Consider the following 22443-nt stretch of genomic DNA (forward strand, 5'->3'; position numbering starts at 1 on the left):
ACAAAGAGCACAAACAAAAGCCTTCCTCCCCCCCCCCCCCCCCCAAATTTGAAAGTATCTTGTCCCCTTATTGGTCCTTTGCGTCAGGTGTCAGCCAGGTTACCTGAGCTTCTTAACCCTTTACAGGTAAAAGGATTTTGGAGTCTCTGGCCAGGAGAGATTTTATAGTACTGTACACAGGAGGGTTGTTACCCTTCCCTTTATAGTTATGACAAGGACAAAAAAGACCAGATTTCATGGGGGGAGACCAGACTTCATGGTCCATGACATGTTTTTCATGGCCGTGAATTTGATAGGGCCGTATTTATAGCCTTTCCATATGGCGGGAACTCCTTTGTTCTAAGCTAAGTTCCCAGCCCAGTTTGTGGAAAAATACAGGTACCAAAATGGGGTTTAGTTTCATGTGATTTGATCAAGTGCCCTGGCATGCTCCCAATGAGTCATACCAGCCATTGTCCATAGGCTGTCTGAAGCATTTTCCAGAAAGGCTCACCAGGTGGGGGATAAGCTTCTAAGGCCTACTGTTTCCCTTAATGGCCCATTACCTTGCATAGGCCCTTCACAGTCAGCTGTCTAGACTGGAAGCATCTTGCCTAGTGCGTAACATCCAGGTGTAACCATTTTTGAAATACAGATACATAGTCAATATTCATAACTTCAGATACAAAAATGATACCTGCATACAAATACAAATCATAACTTTTCCATAGACACCACATGGCATATCTTGTACTAGATGCATCATAATTATGTCATAATCATATCATAAGCATACTGCTATGATGAATATGGCGTGCAGTGTCACAGAGATAATAGACGTTCCTCCATGGTCCTTCTGTGTAGTTCAAATGGGAGATTTAACCCCATTACTTTGCACAGCTGCTTTTGGGCTGGTGTAAAGAGCAGTTATCCATTGAAGGAACTGGGGGCCAATGTCCATATGGGACAGGACTCAAAATGGAAAGTTTCACTCTAATATATCGCACTATAGCTGAGGATCTAAAAAGGTATACAACATTTGGTAGATCTTGTACTATTCTGTATATGTCAGACTGTCCGGGAAAGCCAGTATACCAGTATACTTTTACAGCATAGTATAACATAGAAAGTATGACATAGAAAAGTAGTGAAAACATGCTGACGTATATAGAAGTTTGGAATTCAGTTACAAATCCTTTTGAATGGTTACATTACTATCAGTGATGCTTCATTAATATATTTAATTGCAATCACAATAATATGTCGTAAGGGGACATATTTCTATCTGAGAATTATGTACCTACTACCATAGTTAGAAGTAATAGCTAACCAGATAGCTTTATATTTTTAAAGGGTTTTTTAAAAATCCGAACATGTCATTTAAAGGGTGCTCTGTAAGAAATCAGAATTTTTTGAAAATTTTCAACTCTGAAAAATTAAAGTTGTAGGCTTTTAAATAAAGTTAAATATTTAGCACCTAGAAATACCGATTAAATCACGTTTTGGAAAAAAATATTTTTCAGTTTACTTGGACTTGCCTAGTTAGGAATATATTGTGATTTTGTGATTTACAAACAAATTCTGTACTCAGATTTTCACTCATAAAGGAAATATTTTAACACTATTGTAAAGTACATCCACTGTTTGGAGAAAGGTAATATCTGAACTTTATTAAGATAGTTGGAGGATAGGCCCTATGAAAACCTGGATATTTTTCTCCATGACAGTTAAAAAAACAACCATGAAATATATAATATAAATCAGTGTGTTTCTTTAAAGAAATAGCTTGTAAGAGTGCTACCACAGTAATTGCTTAGAGGTGTCTCCAAAGGAAAATTTTTCTGCTGAATGTATAATACGTTCAGACTAACAAAATTAGTAAAATGCATACAGTATTGAGAAGATATTCTATGAAAAATCAGGTGTTATAGTTTGAGTATACGTACAAGAATAAAAAAATATGGCCAAATCCTACACATGTAGGATTGTAGAAAAATATAATATATTGAGAAAATAGTATGTGTTTATGTAATTAAACCCTGTAGTATTTGCACCAGGGGCAGAATTAAGGATGTATGTTCAATCTTAACTCTGGCACTTCTTGAGTTTCGATGCGTGAATTGTTCTTTTAATAGTTGTGATTGCTAGAATTTGAACCACAAATGAAATAATAGTTTTATCCTAGGATGTAAGCTTGGATGGTCCCTGTCGCAGTTTTGAAGTAAACTGCATTTCTGCCCCCTCCATGATATTCTGGCTCCCTCTTAGGTCTCAGGACTGCAGCTTGCACCTCTCTATGGTCTGTGGCCCTCTCTCGACAGACACGAGATTTAGATTTGCAGTCCCCCTGCAATTCATTGTGTTTATCCTAGTGCAGTGGTCACGAACCAGTCGATCGCGATTGATTAGTCAATCCTAGAGGATCTCCCAATTGATCGCGATCTCTGGTGGTGCAGCGGGGCTGCTGCTAAGGCAGGCTGCCTGCCCTGGCCCCACGCCACTCCCAGAAGTGGCTAGCTTGGCCCCGAGGGGGCAGGGATCTCCCTCCGCGTGCTGCTCCTGGCTGCAAGCACCACCTCTGTAGCTCCCACTGGCCAGGAACGGGGAGTTGTGGGTAATGGGAGCTGCAGGGGCAGTGCTTGTAGAGAGGGGCAGTGAGTGGAGCCACATGCTCCCCACGCCTCCCAGGGGCGGCAGGGGCATGTTGGCCCCTTACAGGAGTAGTGTGGGGCTAGGGTAGGCAGGGAGCCTGCCTTAGCGGCAGCCAAGCTGCACCACAGACCAGGAGCTGCCGGAGGTAAGTGCTGCCCTGGCGGTAGGCCATTCCCCAACCCCTAGCTCTGACCCCCCTCCCAGAGTCAGCACCCCATACCCCGTCCTGCATCCCAAACCCCAGCCTTGAGCCTCCTTCCGGAGTCAGTACCCCGGTAGATCCTGGGTTGCCTTTAAATTCAAAAAGTGATCTTGGGCGTAAAAAATTTGGAGAACACTGTCCTAGTGGGTCTGACCTTAGTTCACCACGTGTAGTTCACTCACCCTTAAGGGATAATGGCAGGGTTACCAGTGACCAGCCAGCTTTCACGGAGCATAGTATGTTTGTTTCAGGACAAAACATTACAAAAGAAACACAGCATAAGCCAATAGACAATCTATGCAACATGCTAAGCTTGCCAGGTGTCATCAATCTGCAACATGGAGACCCTGATAGGTTGCCAAAGTCCTTCAAATCCTTCCAACAAGGTTTTGCCTTCTTAGTGATAGTTTCATGTCAGTTGGAGGATCAGAGAGGATCACTGACTGAGTTCAGTCTTTCCACTTTATACCAAAAGTCCCCGTTCTTTGTCTGCTGGGACTCTTGAACCCAGTCTGAACTAGTATGTGCAGTTCTTCTCTGGAGTTGTTTGCCTGTCTTGGAAACTCCCACCCTGCTCTGTGGAGTTAAAATACCATCATTAGCTCACAAAGATTATATATATATATATATATATAATCACACAAAAGTTTATGAATAATCTCAGTGTGTGTAATTTTTGGCACATATCTTTTGAAGTTTCTGTGCTTCCAAGGTCTCACATCTGTCAGTCTCTGTTTAATTGCAATTTAATGTTAAGATAATAGAGTAGAGAGGGAGCAATGTTGTCATCTTAAAGAGCAGATCTTCTGTATTGGCAATTTCCTGATCAAATATTTCATACAGAGGCTAAAGCTTGTTCCTTGGTTATCCAGCATTTTTCTGACTGCAGCGTAGGTCAAGACATTTAGCAACATAAGAGTATTATTACACTGGGGAATCAAGAATGTTGCCTGACTTGTAAAGAGAGAATTTTTAGTTTAAATTATATTATTTTTGCATGTTCAAACTGATATTACAGAGGAAAATGGATCTAACTTTTTAGAATTGAAGTTAAATTAAGCCTAACAGAATGTAATTTTCATGTTCCAGGGATGGTAACAGTTTTCTCTAACCGTCTGGGATGGCACAACATGGAACAGTTGCTCTCCCAGTTCCAGAGTCGCCTCACCTTTGGTGTCCAGAGGGAGCTGTGTGACCTGGTTCGGGTATCTCTGCTGAATGCGCAGTATGCCAGAGCTCTTTATAATGCTGGCTTCATCACAGTGGCTGATCTTGCTAAAGGAAATACTGCTGAAGTGGAAACTGCCCTGAAGAATGCTGTACCATTCAAAAGGTGAGAAATCAACAAGTTGTCAACCTGGACACCTTTTTGAGTGCATTCCTTTCCACTATAAATGGAGTTAAGTTATTCAGTCTTGACTATATAGTTCCAAGAGTACTTCTAATGAATTAGAGCAGGGGTTGGCAACCTTTCAGAAGTGGTGTGCTATGTCTTCATTTATTCACTCTAATTTAAGGTTTCGCATGGCAGTCATACATTTTAACGTTTTTATAAGGTCTCTTTCTATAAGTCTACAATATATAAACTGTTGTTGTATGTAAAGTAAATAGGGTTTTTAAAATGTTTAAGAAGCTTCATTTAAAATGAAATTAAAATGCAGAGTCCCCCCGGACCAGTGGCCAGGACCCGGGCAGTGTGAGTGCCACTGAAAATCAGCTCGCGTGCCGCCTTTGGCACGTGTGCCATAGGTAGCCTACCCCTGAATTAAAGCATGTGGTGGTTACAGGATAAGTTTGGGAGGCCTGGGTTCTGTTCCTTCCTTTTCTGTTGACCCACTGTATAGCCTTGGGAAAGTCACTTTACCTCTCCGAGTATGTCTACACTGCAATAAAATATCTGGGGCTGGCCTGTATCAGCTGGCTTGGGCTGTGGAGCTATAAAATTGCAGTGTAGATTTCCGGGCACGGGCTGAGTCTGGGCTCTGGGACGCTCCCCACTTTTGGGGTTCCAGAGCCCAGGCTCCAGTCAGAGCCCAAATGTCTACACCGCAATTTTATAGCCCCACAGCTTAAGTCGCGCAAGCCTTATTCAGCTGAGCCAGGCCGGTCACGGGTGTTTTATTGCAGTGTTGACTTACCCTCAGTGTCTGTTTCACCTCCTGTTGAACAGGGATGATACTTCTCTACTCATCAGGAGTGTTCTAATTAATTAATCCACGTTGTAACATAGTCAGATCCTCTACTAGTGTTATGTTAGAGAAAACTACTAGTACAGAGTACTATTGTAAGGATTTAATTGGACAACTGTAAGTTTGTGAGCTGGTTTGTCAGCAAAAGGAATGCCAACTAGAAACTTGTAAATTCAATTTTGCATACCCGGTAAGAGCCATATTAATTATGGAGGTGTCTGTACATTTCTTATTTAAATGCAAGTTGTCACTTGAAGAGGCTGCTAATTATTTTACTGGTGTAATTCCACCATGCTTTGTGGGGGTTTTGTGAAGTTTGTGCTTGAGGTACCTTTTTAAACTAAATCATTGTCCAAGCTAACACTGTAATAAAGCAAAAGTTTGTCCATTCAAAAAGTAACACATATGGCATGTCTACACAGGTGAACGAAGTTAAATCCCCGCAGAGAGCCTGTTCTCACACTCAAAACTGATATAGTTGTTAGGTGTTTCATTATAACGTGAACATGGTTTCTTCTTTGGGTGATTGCTCATATCGATTCCAGTTAGTTGTGTGTTCACAGTCATCGGAAAGTTTTTCCCATAGCAGCACCCGTCGGGTCGGCTGTGGAGCCCCCTGGAGTGGTGCCTTCATGGCGCTCAATATATGACCCCACCAACCTGGCGCCTCCTCAGTTCCTTCTTACTGCCAGGGATGGTCGTTGGAACTGCGGTGACCTGCTTAGCAAGCTCTCCTCGTTTTCCCTAGCTTTCAGTTTAGTTTAGTTCAGTTATTCCTAGCCTCGTTAAGTTTAGTTTTAGTGTTTTCGGTTACAGCAGATAGTTGTTGGGAGTGGGTGATCTTCCCCTTCACCCTGACCGCGTTCTCCTTTGGGACCCGGGGTATGCCTAAGTCCCAAGGGTTCAAACCCTGCAAGTCCTGCAATAAGCTCATGCCAACGGGCGACCCCCCCCCCCCCATGACGCTTGCTTAGTGTCTGGGGGAAGCACGCCAAGCGGACAAGTGCAGGATTTGTAAAGAGTTTTGCCCCAGAACAAAAAAGGAGGGAGACTTTTGCCTCAAGCAGCTCCTTATGGAGGCAGCAATTAGACTGCAACCTACATCAGCGCGACAAGACCCAGCACCGAGCTCATCAGTGCGCAGTGCCCTGGCGGCAGTGGTAGAAGCGGCACCACGGAAGGACTCTGGGGAGACCCGTGGCGTTCCCATTCCCTGATGCAGAAGCAGCACCGGAAGCAGGGGAGGAATAGATCTCCGACTCGGAGACCCTCCTCTTTGGATCTGGCCAATAGGGTGTGTGCCAGAAAAGAGCACCCAGGGCCAAAGACTTTGGAGCTGGCACCGTTGACTTTGGCCTCACAAGGGGGGATCATCGAGTCCGGTGCCATTGGACTCCCCGAGCCAGGTCAATGAGGAGGTGGAATTGCCATCCACCTCGGACACCTTTGAGGCCGTGAGGGACCTCATCGCCATGATGGCACCGCGGTCCCAGGTCCTTCAAGTCAAACCTCCGGTACTGCAATGTGTGGCACCGTCTCGAGGCAAACTGGCGATGCTCTGTTCTTCAGCACTGCTGCTCGGAGTCCTGGCACTGGTTGCACTTGCGGCAACGCTCCAGGTTGTGCCAGCCCTCCCAATCGTGATGCTGATCCTCACACCGATGCCGATCCTGGCACCGGTCATCCCAGCACCAGTCCACGTCCCCACACAGACCCCGATCGTGGCGCCGCTCTCCAGTCTCGCAGCGCCACTTGGCGCCGCCCTGGCCATCACAGTCCTGGTCCCCGTCTTTGGACTCAAAACCAGGGTCTAGATACTCAGAGCGGGGCCGGCACCGGTCAGGCTGTGGAAGGCCTGAGGTGGGGGCAGGACCATGGCCTGCGCAGTGGCCATTTTGGATGCCATGGGCATACCACCAGGCCCAGGGCACCCAATCCAAAGGTTCCTGTTTGGTGACCTCTGAACCACGGGTGCCAGAGGCATCAGCCAGTCGCCCCACCCCTGGGATGCTAAGGAGGTTCTGGTCGCACTACCTCCCCTGGAACTAACCCCAGTTCCTGAGCCTGATCCAGGTGTGGTTGGCCCCGACAGAGAGGCAGGACAGGAGGCCCATGGAGACCAGAGGTACAGGAGGACCCTGTTCCCCCATTAGCCTCCTTGTTATCCTCCCTGGATGAGGTGGTTGCAGGCACCTCTGTCTCTGGACCGCCCCCCTGTAGACAGCCATGGCCACCAGGACCTCCTTCACAGGGTGGCATGAAATATGGGCTTGCAGGCCAAGGAGGTGGTGGAGTTAGAGGACCCAATGGTTGACATCCTGGCCCAGGAAGGCCCATTGAGGATGGCTCAACCCCTCATCAAGACCATACAGGCCAATGCTAAGACTTGGAGGAGAGGAAGGTGATCAGGAACAGTCAACATGGATTCACCAAGGGCAAATCATGCCTGACCAATCTGATTGCCTTCTGTGATGAAATAACTGGCTCTGTGGATATGGGGAAAGCAGTGGATGTGATATATCTTGACTTTAGCAAAGCTTTCGATACGGTCTCCCACAGTATTCTTGCCAGCAAGTTAAAGAAGTATAAAGCTGGCTAGATTGTCGGGCTCAATGGGTAGTGATCAACGGCTCGATGTCTAGTTGGCAGCCGATATCAAGCGGAGTGCCCCAGGGGTTGGTCCTGAGGCCGGTTTTGTTCAACATCTTTATTAATGATCTGGATGATGGGATTAATTGTACCCGCAGCAAGTTCGCAGCTGACACTAAGCTGTGGGGAGAGGTAGGGATAGGGTCCAGAGTGACCTAGATAAATTGGAGGATCAGGCCAAAAGAAATCTGATGAGGTTCAACAAGGACAAGTGCAGAGCCCTGCACTTAGGAAGGAAGAATCCCATGCACCGCTACAGGCTGGGGACCGACTGGCTAAGCAGCAGTTCTGCAGAAAAGGACCTGGGGATTACAGTGGACGAGAAGCTGGATATGAGTCAGCAGTGTGCCCTTGTTGCCAAGAAGGCCAATGGCATATTGGGCTGTATTAGTAGGAGCATTGCCAGCAGATCGAGGGAAGTGATTATTCCCCTTTATTCGGCATTGGTGAGGCCACACCTGGATTACTGCATCCAGTTTTGGTCCCCCCACTACAGAAGGGATGTGGACAAATTGGAGAGAGTCCAGCGGAAGGCAACAAAAATGATTAGGGGGCTGGGGCACCCTTATGAGGAGAGGCTGAGGGAACTGGGGTTATTTAGTCTGCAGAAGGGAAGACTGAGGGGGATTTGATAGCCTTCAACTACCTGAAGGGGGATTCCAAAGAGGATGGAGCTGGGCTGTTCTCAGTGGTGGCAGATGACCGAACAAGAAGCAATGGTCTCAAGTTGCAGTGGGGGAGGTTTAGGTTGAATATTAGGAAAAACTTTTTCACTGGGAGGGTGGTAAAGCACTGGAATGGGTTACCTAGGAAGGTGGTGGAATCTCCATCCTTAGATGTTTTTAAGGCCTGGCATGACAAAGCCCTGGTTGGGATGATTTAGTTGGTGCTGGTCCTGCTTTGAGTAGGGAGTTGGACTAAATGACCCTAATATTCTATGATTCTAAGACCATTTGGCAGACCCTGGCCTCCATCCCTCCCACCGAGAAGGGTGTGGAGAGGAACTATTTCATCCCATCTAAGGGGTATGAATACCTCTTCACACACCCACAGCCTTACTCATTGGTGGTGGCTGCAGTAAATGAAAAGGAGAAGCAGGGACAACAAGCCCTAGCATCCAAGTCCAAGGATGCCAAGTGCTAGATTTATTGGGGCACAAAATGTATTCCACGGGGGGAGTTGCAACTCAGGATTGCCAACCAGCAGGCAATTCTGAGTAGATACAGCTTCAACTCCTGGAACTCGATGCTCAAGTTTAAGGAGCTGGTGCCAACAGAGTCCAGGAAGGAGTTTGAAGTGATAGTGGAGGAGGGCAAGGCAGTGGCACGGACCTTTTTACTGGCCTCACTGGATGCTGTGGACTCAGCGGCATTCACCTTGTTCTCTGGTATCGCCATGAGGCGTAGCTCATGGCTGCAGGCCACGGGACTCCTGTCTGAGATTCAACAAACCATGCAGGACCTGCCTTTTGATGGGGCCTGGTCTGTTTGCAGAGCAGACTGACTCTAGGCTGCATAGCCTTAAGGATTCCAGGGCTACCATGAAATCCTTGGGTATGCACACCCTGGCAGTCCAACATAAACATTTCAAGCCTGTCCCTGCATGGGACCTTAACCTGGTCCTCTCTAGGCTAATATGAACCGCTGGCGACTTGCTCCCTTTTTTGTCTGTCGTGGAAGGTAGCCTTTCTTGTCGCCATTACTTCAGCAAGGAGGGTATCTGAGTTAAAGGTCCTTACCTCAGGCCCACCTCATACGGTTTTCCACAGGGATAAGGTGCAACTCTGACCTCACCCAGCCTTTCTTCCTAAGGTTGTGTCACGCTTCCACACTAGTCAGGACATTTTCCTGCCTGTTTTTTATCCTAAGCCTCATGCCAGTAGCCGTGAGCAGAGGCTGCACTCCCTGGATGTTCCGCAACCACTAGCCTTTTACATTGAGCGCACTAAGCCATTCAGAAAGTCGAACAGTTGTTCATAGCTGTGGCAGACCAGATGAAAGGACTCCCGGTCTCATCTCAAAGAATATCTTCCTGGATCATGTCATGCATCCACACGTGCTATGAGCTGGCCAAAATACCAGCCCCGGCTCTTACAGCACACTCCACAAGGGCTCAGGCCTCATCTGCTCCATTTCTGGCCCAGGTCCCGATACAAGAAATCTGCAGGGCAGCAACTTGGTCCTCAGTACATATGTTCACCTCTCATTACGCCATCATCTGGCATGCCAGAGATGATGCAGCTTTCGGCAGAGCGGTGCTACAGTCAGCGTTTCCTTAACTCCAACCCCACCACCTAGGTGAGGATTGGGAGTCACCTAATTGGAATCGATATGAGCAATTACTTGAAGAAAAAATGGTTTCTCACCTTTTCGTAACTGTTGTTCTTCGAGATGTGTTGCTCATATCCATTCCAAATCCACCTGCCTTCCCCTCTGTCGGAGTAGCCAGCAAGAAGGAACTGAGGAGGCGCCAGGTCAGCAGGGTCATATATTGAGCGCCATGAAGGTGCCACTCCAGGGGGCTTCACAGCCGACCCAAGGGGTGCTGCTAGGGGGAAAACTTTCTGATGACTGTGCACGTGGCATGCACACCCCTAATTGGAATGGATATGAGCAACACATCTTGAAGAATAACAGTTACCAGAAGATGAGTAACCGTTTTTTACCTGCAGTTTCTCTAAACTTTGTACGGACTACATCAAAGGAAAATTATATTGGTGGCCTTGATCCACTGCCTAGTAAACAGCTGTCCCTATGAGAAAATCCTAATTGTTCATCTTGGGATCCTTTGTGCATAGCACTCGTTTAAATTAATGGGCATTCCCCACATGATGGGCTTTCAGGACTGTGCTAATTGTGAGCTGACGTAGTAGAACAACAGTTAAGTCTAGAATTACTTGCTGTTACATAGGTTGCTCCAAGTTTTTGTCACACCGAGGGAGAAGGGAGGGCAAACTTGCATGGGGGCACACCTGCATGGGGGCACTGCGCTGCAGCCTTAGCATGGTTACTCTTATACCTTCTACTAGCACTACGTTCACTTTAAAACAAACAAACAAAAAAACAACAAAAACAAAAAACAGCAACCATCAAATACTCATTTCCTAGAAGGTGCAGCCTGTGTGGTCCAGAAACATGTTTTTCCGTAATCGTTCATTGAAACTACTATCCTAATTGAAGATAAGAGCACAGTAGTATGGTGCTTGCTTTGACTGTTTGTTGTTGTCAGTATGAGTGTTTCTAAACAACTTTCTATCTAATTTCAAGTTGTTTTCCTTCCGTTAGCATTCGTAGGGCAGTGGATGAAGATGAAGAGGCAGCTGAGGAGCGTCGGAATACCCACTGTATCTGGATGGTGGGAATGAAAGGCTTAACCGAAAGTGAAGCAGCATCCCTTATTGTGGAGGAAGCTAGAATACTCCTACAACAGGACTTGGCTATGATGGGAGTGCAATGGAGCCCAGATTCTTTTCTTGAGTCTGATACATCTTCCATGACCAGCAGTGAATCAGAGCTGGAGGACAGAAAATGTAAACTGAATGGGGAATGTTCACTAGGGATTTTAAAAGTATTCAGCAATGAAGGGTACAGAATTCTACCTGATAAAGGCACCAATTTTCAAGCTGGGAATTCATCAAATATTAAAAAGGGAAATAAAAGGCTGTTAAGTGGAAGTATGTCAAACCCCAGACCCCAAAATGAATTGCAGGAAGATCACACCCAGACAAAGGAGAGAAATGGTGATGTCATTGTATACAGCGCTAGAAAGCGGCCAAATTTGGGCAAAGGTAAAGAAAACAGGGAATTTACTTTTCTGACCAAAAGTGAGGCAGGCTCTGGGGAAACAACTCAAGAATTCCCTACTGAAAAGGGGAAAAGACCAACTTTGAACTTCACTTCACGGAAAACTTCTAAGGCATCTGGGTACAGGAGGACTATGGACACTAGTTTCAGACAAACTGAGGGCAAAAGCACTGTTTCAAAACAGCATCAGTTGCTGCTTGATGAGTCAAGGATGCACACAACAGACATAAATGGGCCCTCTGTATCCAGTCATAGCAAGTCTAAAGCTAAGTCTTTTTCAGATCGAAAGAACAAGGAATTTGGAGAAAACGAATCATCTGCTCACAAACTCTTCACTGTCAAAGGCTCAGAGTCTTTACAGGTGGACGAAATGCAACCAGAGAGCAAAGAGATAATGGAGGAATTACTTACAGAGCCTTCCACTACTAATAAAACCAATCCTAAAGAAACAGTGAATCCCCTGGAAGCTAGGGATACTGTAGTGAGGGATGCTCCACCCAAGAATATGGAGATAGATGATATTATGCGAGACCTGGGAATTTCTAGCAGGTCAGCGAAAAATGAATACATGGGTGTTAAACAGGGCAAAATCCAACCAGTTACAAACTGTGCTGAAAAGATACCTGCCAAACAACAAATGGTTCTAGGCACAGATCTTTGTAATGATGGAGCCAGCAGTTCTGCAAACATGCACGTGAGCACTAGTGCTAGCAAACAGAAAACTGTTTATTTTTACCCTGATGAAAATAAATCCTTTCATTTTCAAATTCAAAATGATGGCAAAACATGTACTGAAAAGCCCAATGGAATATTGTTACAAACTGGAGGCGTGGGTAAAGCAGATAATCAGCCTGAGGATTTTCTGAAAGACTCCACAGTAAAATCCAGAGCTGTTTGTGTTGCAAAAGATATTAAAAATGGTTATTCTCCTGATCTGTATTCAGTTTCCAAAGAATTTGAAGACAGCTTCCAGTTGGATACACAGACTGATAGGATATTACAACAGCAGGTGGCAGCTGAAATTGCAAGACAGCAGGGAGAAAAAGATACAGAGCGGGCAGAGATACCTGTGCAGAAAATCTCCATGAAACTACACTGTGCCAGCACTTTACAAAATGAAGATGTTGCAAATGAAAAGCTAGCTGCAGCACTTAGAAAAGTGGTCTGTTCAAATCTTGGGACAAGAAATACCACGAAAGAAAACACAGATTTACATTGCACTAATGCTTTGGGTTCTGGAAGCCCTAATTTACATCCTGCAATGAAATGCACAGAATCTGCATTTTGCTTTAAAGGAAATGATTTTTCTTTCACTGACTCACAACTATGTAGCTTTTTACAAGGTTATCAGACCCAAAATTCAGTGAAGGAAAGTGCTTCTCAAGGTCTTCAGAAGGCAGTCTCTCCCGCCAATGCCCAGTGCCCTAACACTGTGCTTGTACAAGTTGAGTGCCATCCCCCTCCTGAAACTAGTCTGAATATGAGTGACAGTTTATTGTTTGATGATAGCTTCAGTTATGTCAATGGCCCTCCAGATATGCACACAGATGAGGCTGAAGGGGCAGAATCTGGGGAACAGAAGGTTGTGACTCCTCCCTCTAAAGCCACTTCCAGCTCTCTTGCTGATATTTTGCATCAGCAGAACCTGGATCCCATTCAGGATATATTAACTGTCAATGTAAACTGGAATGAGCATCAGCATCCAACACAGTGTAATGATGTGTCTGTTATATTCTCTGATATAGATTCTTTGCAGATAGCTGAAGCTTTAGGTAATGTAGACTTGCCTCCTTGTCAAGGAGACAGTCTGTCTGCAGCTCTTGTTAAGCTAGGGTTAAGAAAACCAAGGCGTGAGGAAGATGATCCTAGACCAGAGGGGACAAGCCTGGATCAAGGTGCAAGTCCCCAGAATGCCCAACAAGCTGTGGAAAAGAATACCAATCCAGTGGTATGGTCTGATCATTCATTTGACATAAGCCCAGGGTTGCAAGATATTTTAGACAGATGGCCTAGTCCTTCAGATAATAAACCTGTTGTTTTAAGTCCAAGAGTCTCCTCCTCAAAAGGAAAGTTGGTAATCTCAAATAGTAAACAAGAGCCAGGTGCAATTTCTGAATTCAGCTATTGTCAGAGAGAGTCATTATCCACTTGCCAGGGTTTAAAGAACTATTTCAAAGTTAGAGAGAGCAATAAGGGAGCCCTGGATGTTCAGAAACCAGCTTATAACCCTCTGCTGCTCAAGGGAAGCAACAGAATATTTGACCCCCAGCCGGATATCAGAAAAGGACTTATTCCTCCAACGCCTCCTAAGGAACCTGTTCCAAAAAGTTTTGGCACGTCTTCTCTAACGTTTGGAAAAAACAAAAATGTCAGCCACATAGATGAAGTACCACCTTTTCAGCCACTGCAGAATGGCAAATCTAGTTCAGACCACCATATAGAAACACTGCCATTTAAGCCTGGTAATGGAGAAACATGTGAGGTTTTGCTTGAGACTAACCCCGCAAAAGACAATTTTATTATAGACCAAGGCTTTTCATTGCAATTATCTCAACATGTTTTGCCACTTATTTCATGCAGTGCTGAAAGCTTCACTATTATTGATGTGGCAAGTGACAAAGCTCTCTTCCAGACCTTCATCAGAGAATGGAGGAACAATAGCAGATTTGCCATCTCGGTGGCTTGTGAAAGAACAAAATGTCTCTTGTCCCCCAAGTCAACTATAGGTGGCAGATTCAAACAAGGTCAGTTCCTCTTTCACATTTCTGCCATGTTAAATTGTGAACCATACTCTGTTTAGCCTGAGGAGTTAATGGGAATGACTATAAATTTATTCCTTGGGTTTATCTAAATAAGAGGGTAAATTGAGTACTGAGATTCAGTATAGAAGGAAGGAGTTGGGTTTCAGGAGGGAAGGATGAATAGCACTAGGTGAATCATTTAAAGGGTGGATCTGGGAAGATGAAGGTTACTGGAGTGTGGGATGGCCCCAGCCTTATTAAAAGGCTACCAGCATTACCACCCAGCAGTGGACATTAAGTACTTTCTTCCTGTATTTATTTGCAGACTCTTGTTCACATGAACACTCACACTTGGACTAATTAGTGCATAGAGCAAATATGAAAGTATCACATCCCTCATTTTAAAATGGAATGGTGGTGTTGTCTCCTGGTGATACAGGGGAAGATACATAAATGGCTTTCATCTTGGCACTGAATTCAGAAACAAACATAAGCAACTTATTCATGGCCTCTGCTAGCCAGGCAGTATTCCTTACAGATATTGTGGGCTGATCTGAGGCTAAATTCTTTCCAATTTACAAAAAGTTAATTTGGGTAGATTTAGTTGTTTAGCTATGAAATTCAATCAAGTCCTCAACCCCTCAGATCATTGCTGTACTCATGCACTTTTTCATGTGTAGTATTCATATACTGCAACTCTCCTAAGGGGCCGATGCAGTGGAAAGAAGGCAGCCATTCAGGAGCAATTGGGAGGCTGATTCAAGCAGAGTTTCCTTAGAGGGAGAAGGATAACTGCTTTCGCCTTTTTCCAAACCGCTCCCCCCATCTTTTAAGAAGTGTGAGCAAGCAGCAGCTTCCCTCCATCTGTCTCAGGGGAGGAGATGGAAACATCATCAGCAGCTTGTCTCTGAAGCTCTCTGTGCCTGATTGCAAAAATCCCCACATGTACTGTTGTGTTTTTAATTTTACTCCCTATTCCTATCTTATAAACACACACCCCACATAAAAACAAAAAACCAGGGAGTTAAACACTGGACGATTTGCCTGAACATAGGAACGAAACCAAAAAAATTGTCTCAGCAACAAGAATGTAATAAATAATTTTGACTAAAAATGAGATGTGCCCCAATGCAGGGTGAGGGAATACCATTATACCCCAAATGTTGGGTATGTTATGAGGCAGAAAGCCAAATCTCTTTAAGGAATCCTAAGTGGTTGTTTGTGTTTGGCACCTTGCTATTCTAAAGTCGCTAGTTAAAAAGAATCGGGGGCACAGGGGAGGAAGAGTGAGTCTGATACATATAAGAGAATTAAAGCATTTGTTCAGTTTTAAGAATTTCAGGCTGTGTTGGGTTGTTTCATTATTAGATTTTTCAGTTGAACAAACTGCTGTATTTATGGATGCTGTTTTAGAATTATAACTTTTAAAAAATGTTTATTTAGTAAGATCTCCCCAGCGGATCCAGGTTAAAGATGATGGGTTTCCTATCAAAGGCTGTGAAGACATCTTGGTAGTTGGATTGTCTGTGTGCTGGGGTGGAAAGGATGCCTACTATGTCTCATTGCAGCAGAAACAAGACGACCAGACTGGTAAGTGAGGATTGCCAGATAGACCAAACTGCAAAACACCACACGTTTCAGGGAAGAACTGTGAGGAGATGGCATCCCTTTTGGGAGATGGCTTCCAAGAGTATGTCCCCTATGAGAGTCCCTAACCCAGCTCAGTTGCATGACAAAAGCAATCAGCCATATTAATCATTAACATCCAAGCCTGAGAGTGACATGTTTGTCACTGTTTCATATATTTCCTGTTCCTCCATTTCTAAAGGAGGCAATGAAGTCTGTTGGTTACAGAAAAGGTCAAGAAAAGCATTGAGTTGCTGGCTGATCTGCTTGAATGTGACCAAGCAAGTCACTATATTTCCTTGTACCTCAGTCAACCCACCTGTGATACAGGGGTAAAAACAGGATCTCGGTGATAACCAGATACTACATCTGAGCTATTCTTTATAAATAAACTAGTACTCCGTTAGTTCCTTGGATCCCTACTGCATCAAAACAATATGGATTTATTATTTGTTCAAGCTCCAATTGTATACACTCAGTGTTTTCTGTTTAGGGCTGGTAGCTTCAAAGAATCCCACATTCCCTCACCCCTTTCTCTCCATGTACTGAATAAATTAATTTGTGTCCCTTATCTCAGAAATCAGTGCCAGCTTGGCACCACCTCCTTTGGATCAGAACCTGTCTGTGACTGAGAGATTATGTCAAGTACAGTCCTGCTTGCAGAAGGAATCTGAGAGCGCGCACTCACTTGTCATGTACAACTTCATCCAGCACTATAAGACCCTTCTGTTGGCTTGTGGCATCTCCCTGGAAGGAAGTTTCGAGGACCCAAAGGTTTCAGAAATTAAATTTTCTTAATTCATTTAAAACTTCCATTCATTATTTAAACCAGTGAGTCTGGGTAGCTTTTAATGTTAATACTCTCCTCAAGTCATTTGTTTTTTATTTAGTGTTGACAGAAATTTTTGTTTTCAAAGTTTTTAATGATGTTATTTACAGCTAAAGTAATAGAAGTCCACATTAACTAATATTTTACATTTACTTCTTACGATTTTTTTGAAGTTTCTCAGCGTCTGCAATAGACACAGAAAGGGCTCAGTGGTAAGTATGTCACCCGGGGAGATTTGACTTCAAATCTTCATTAGGTCACATATGGAAGATGAGTTTGGGTCTCATACAGGTCTTAATGGTAATGCCAGCATTCCAGAACTCCTATTCCATTGGCACAAGAGGCCTGGGATGGAATGGCAGAAGAGGTACCTAGGCTCTCGCTAGTACCACCAGTCTCTCATTTCCAGAAGAACTACATTCACGCTTAAGTCTGAGAGGAGGAGAGGGTTCCACTGGTTGGAAATCAAGGAAAGTGTTTGAAAGAGTTAAAAACTAACCTCGCCCTGGTTAGTAAAAAGCGCTATCACTTTTAAGTGTGTGTGTGTTTGGGGAGGGGGATGTCGTTGGTGATGACTTTCAAAGTTCACAGCACAGTGTGACAGATAATTGAAAAAAAGAGTAAAAGAATTTTTAACCAAACTAAAAATATTGGAACAGGAAAACTTTTCTTAAACTTTTATAAGCTGAGTACAATGTAAGGGATTAACATGCTCATCAAAGACCTGAAACAAAGACAAGGAGAATAGAACATGTTTGGGATCCAGAGTGTCTCAACAGAAACGCTTTGTTAGCCACTACCTTGATTTCATGTCTCCAGGGGCCTTCCAGGTGTTTTTTAAACATTACTTTTTCACAAAATATGAAGTTCTAAAATTTTCAGAAGCGGTTGAGGGGCCTTTCTCAGCTGCTACACTAGATTCTCTTAAAAACCTTTTGTAGCTTGATCTTCATCGTTGCTGAGCACACTCTGCTCCTATTGAAGCCATCTCTTAGCACCTCTGAAAATTAGCCTATTGATTCAAATACTTGGAAATACTGTGGGGAGAATTCTAAGCTTTCTATCGCTTAGACACTGAAATCTCTGGAACACAGCTCTCCTGTGAGAGAGCATGCTTCAGAACAGCCCACAGGTCTTCCTATTTCTATAGTATGGCTTAAGGTGCAGTTTCTTTTGAACCAAAAAGGTATTGATGCATATAAAATAGACTGGATAAAACAAAGACAGGGGTTGGTGCTTTAGGTTCCCAACCCATGTAGGTATCTAGTATAAATGCAACAGGTGTACTTACAGAAATACCCACACTTATCGTGTGGCTGAAGGCATTTGTGTATAGGCTTCATGGTTCACTACCCTGTTTCCCCGAAAATAAGACAGTGTCTTATATTAATTTTTGCTCCCAAAGATGCGCTAGGTCTTATTTTCAGGGGATGTCTTATTTTTCAGAAATGAAAAATGCCTTATTATCGGTGGATGCCTTATTATCGGGGAGGTCTTATTATCGGGGGAATGCCTTATATTACAACGAGAGGCAAAACTGTAAGTAGGCCTTATTTTCGGAGGATGTCTTATTTTCGGGGAAACAGGGTACTAACCCAAGTCATTCAGGTCTGAACTATAACTTCTTCACATGGCCTCTGCGTATTCCTACTTGTGGGATCAAGGCACCTGAGACACAAACTTCCAGCGCCTCCTGGAAAGCAGTGTCCATTGGGGCCACCTGCCCCTCCCCATCCTGGAGGGTTCTGAGGGTATGAAAGGAGAAGTGGCCCCAGCCACCCTTCTGTTCCTTTCTAACTGCCCCAAGTGCAGCGAGCTTACAGCACACTGCATCCTCTATACTGTCCTCATAGTTTTTTCTTCTTTTTTCTTCACTTTTTGAGGAAGATTTTGTTTATAGTTAGTCAGATTTTTCTTTTAAAAGACCTGAGGAGATGTTGGTCCAGCATGGTCTTTGATTGGACCTGCAGGAGTGGAAGGGCTGCCTCACATTCCCCTACAAACCGGGAGGCTCCTCAGGCCCAGATAACTAAGTTGGCACCGCATAAATTTAGCATCAGCTTCAAAGACTGTGCCCCAGGAGCAAGTTTGCCCACCTTAGCCTACCTTGGATTCGGGGCTGCAAAACATGGATCTGGATCTTCAAGCCTATAATGCATCTCGGGCTGCAAAATCCAATAGCTGGCAGCCCAGAGTACATTTTGGGCTGCAAAACCTGGATCTGGATCCGGCAGTGTGGGGCTGGGAGCTGCAACACCCAGATCCATAGCATATTACTGATCTATATATATAAGTAAAAGCTGTGTATGGATCTGTGGCTGATAGGTATGACTTTGGATTCAAGATCAGAGCCTGAATTCAGATCAACAGTCAAACATGAAGGACTGTCAAACAGAGTTGCCAAAAAGGGATCCAATTGCCTGGGATCCACCCAGTAAGAGCATCTGACTATTGAGAGTCACTTGTCTAGTGGTTCAGTACCACTGAGGCCCCTGATCCACCTAGGTCAGTGGTGTCTGGTATTACATTTCCAACAGCATGATCTTTGCAGAGCTGCTTTCCTTACTGACTCTATGCCCGACATACTGGTGTAAGCAAGTAGATCAATGTGGAGGTTTTCGTCACACTAGAAAGGGGTAGTACAAGCTTCTGATCGGATGTGGAATTATTCTAACTCACCTACTTAATCAAGAAAGCTGATACTTTGCAGATATTTGAAGTTAATACTAATGTTAAGAATTTTTGGTCTAATTCCCAATTAATATTTTTGTTGAAGTATTATAATCAATAAAAAGATTTTCAGGATAGGTTTGTCTCCATTTTAGGTAGCATGCTGGCTGCTGGATCCTGGCTCTAAGGAGCGTACCCTTCACAACATGGTAACCAACTTTCTCCCTCACGAACTGCCCTTGCTTGAAGGGATGGGAACTGGTCAAGGAGTTCAGAGCCTGGGACTTAGTGCCAATGCTGATTACTCTGGCCGGTACCGAGCAGCCATAGAATCTGTGCTCATCTTCAACACCATGAACCAACTCAATTCCTTGTTGCAGAAGGAAAATCTAACAGGTAAAGAGGACCTGGAGGTAATCCCATGAACAGACTGATCTGTTGAGACCTTTTCAGTATGTATACATATGTGTGCACGAAACTATTTTGAGTCCCTGGTATATGGGCCTGCAGGCTCAGTGGCTTTGCACTGAAATTTGCATTGGGGGGTTGTCTAACTTGGCAGCACAACATTAATAGTTCTCTGGTTAAAGTAAAAGAAAGGTATATGTATATATGTTGTAAGTAAATCTTGTTGTTACTGAGCCCTGTAGCCAGTTTCCTTTTAATTGTGGCACATTATACATGTGAATAGTCTTAGTATTTCTATAACACCCATCACCATAATACAGTAAAAGCATTGTTATCTGGCATGTTGGGGAATTGGTGGGGGGGAGGGTGCTGGTAAGTCAAAAATTCCGGTTAACTAAGAGGGAGGGAATTAGGGTGCGGGAGGGGGCTCGGGGCAGGGGGTGAGGTGTGGGAGGGGTTTCAGGGTGCTGGATCCAGGCAGTGCTCACCTGGGGTGGCTCCCTGCAAGCGATGACGTGTCCCTGCTGCTCCTAGGTGGAGGCACAACCAGGTGGCTCTGTGCGCTGCCTCTGCCACAGGCGCTGCCCCCACATCTCCCATTGGCTGCAGGGTGAGGGCAGTGCACGGTGCCCCTGTGGTCATTCCTCCACCTAGGAGCAGCAGAGACATATCACTGCTTCCGGGGAGCCACACAGTGCCAGGTAGGGAGCCTGCCGACCCCGCACCAACCGGACTTTCAATGAAGATCAGAAATGCCAGTTTATAGAGCTCTCCGACTGGTAAAGTGCCAGATAACACAGCTTTTACTGTATCTAATATAAGGAAAATAATTGGGCTTTGAAATCTTTGTTCTGAGAAATAAACATGTTTTGTGTTAAGGAGCTTAGGAAGTTCTGTGTTTTGGTTTTATTTTATTTTATTTTTCTGGAAAGTGTACTGTTCCTTAATACAAGTCTCTATAACATGCCCTGATTTAAGGCTCTCCATCTTCCAACTTCATTGCACTCCATCGCAAACATCTCCGTATAATATGCTGCATATGTGGTTCTCAAAAATGATCATAAATGTTGAGACAAGGTGGCTGAGTTGAAGTATCTTTCTATTGGAGCAAATTTTGCTGGTGAGAGTGACAAGCTTTTGAGCTTACACAAAGCTCTTCTTAGGTAGACCTTCTTGAGCCAGACCTGAAGAAGAGCTCTATGTGCACTCAAAGCTTGTCTTGTTTACTAACAGAAGTTGGTCAAATGGAATGTATTATCTCACCCACCTTAGCTTTCTAATATCCTGGGGCCAACGCAGCTACAACAACACTGCATACATAAATATTGTTATCATCCTGGGATAAGAAATTTACAATGAGCATGAGCACCCTTCTGAGTTTATAGATCTAGTTGATTTGGTATTTGCCAAATCCGGCTGAAATGGACCTGCCATTGATGTGTTAAACTCATTTCTTGGCTTTTCTACATATTTCAGATGTTTTCCATAAAGTGGAGATGCCCACCCAATACTGCTTAGCCCTGCTGGAACTGAATGGAATAGGTTTTAGCACAACAGAGTGTGAGACCCAAAAACATGTCATGCAAGCTAAACTGAATGAGATTGAGGCCCAGGCTTATCAGATGGCAGGCCACAGCTTCTCTTTGACCAGCCCTGATGACATTGCAGAGGTATTTCAAGGAGTTGGGTAGGGTGATTGCATATGAGGGCTGTCAGATTAACTTCTCCTATATTTGGGTAAAAACCTTGGTGGGTGGAGTGTGTGTATGATGATGAGGGAATTGCACTTTAAGGAAAGACAGAAACCAAGTTTAATTCTGATCTAAGTTGGTTTTCCTTTTCAGCCATCATAGGCCCCAGTCCTGCAAGGTGCTGAGCACTTCCTGCATGGTACTCACCTCCCAGTGACTTCAGTGGAAGGTGAGGGTTTGCAGCAGGGCTTTGGAGCGGAGCCCTGCTCCCGAGCAGTGGAGCTGCAGGTTTTTGCCTGGAGCTGGAGCGGAGCCAGAGCACAGCTCCAAAGCCCTGCTTTGCAGAATCAGATCTTTAATTTGTAAAGATGCTGTCTGCAGCCTATGATGTATGGGGTGTGCCACCTGTCAAATTGCTGCCAGAATGTTTTGGGCTAATACTGTGAGACTAGAGGCTTGTCTACAATCTGGCTTCCTGTGTGGGTACTTATTCCACACTAAAATTGCCTTTGTGCAATTTAAATTAATCCATTTGGATTAAGGTAAACTGCACAAAGGCACTCTTAGTGCAGAATAAGACTGTCCACGCGGGGAGCTAGTGTGGAATAGCTATTGCACTTTAAAGTCACAATATACCTTATTTTGCAGTAGCTTCCCCATGTAGACAAGCCCTAGAGCTACTTCATTAATATTGCCTGATTTAAAGACACATTGATGTTTGTATGCATGAGCTGTGACATCGCATGGTCTGACTGATATATGAACGGATTTGTGTTGACCAGTTACTCCTGCCCTCGACATTTCAGGCACAAACAAATGGAAATTTAAAAAGTTTTGAAACAAATGCGTTAAGCTTGTCAGAACCTGTAAACTCATTCATACAAATAAATCCTTCCAAAAAGACTCAAGGAAATAAGTTATTGATAAATTTGCATATATAGAATACTTTTCATCCAAATGGATGCTTTCTACATGTGCTGTGTGTGCTGATTACAGCAATAAAT

At 44.4% G+C, this 22443-nt stretch overlaps 1 protein-coding gene across 2 annotated transcripts in view; it reads left to right on the forward strand.

Annotated features, from left to right (window-relative positions):
• POLQ (DNA polymerase theta) overlaps positions 1–22443 on the forward strand; it is a 149928-nt gene that overhangs the window by 91697 nt on the left and 35788 nt on the right. For both annotated transcript variants that reach the window (XM_054042860.1, XM_054042870.1), the window contains exons 15-20: positions 3923–4166; positions 10956–14218; positions 15659–15805; positions 16419–16615; positions 19496–19736; positions 21225–21418. In XM_054042860.1, the coding sequence (XP_053898835.1) occupies positions 3923–4166; positions 10956–14218; positions 15659–15805; positions 16419–16615; positions 19496–19736; positions 21225–21418 (4286 nt within the window). The remainder of the gene's footprint in view (positions 1–3922; positions 4167–10955; positions 14219–15658; positions 15806–16418; positions 16616–19495; positions 19737–21224; positions 21419–22443) is intronic.

The sequence above is a fragment of the Malaclemys terrapin genome, chromosome 1 (assembly GCF_027887155.1).
Source record: "Malaclemys terrapin pileata isolate rMalTer1 chromosome 1, rMalTer1.hap1, whole genome shotgun sequence".
NCBI classification, from domain to species: Eukaryota; Metazoa; Chordata; order Testudines; family Emydidae; genus Malaclemys; species Malaclemys terrapin.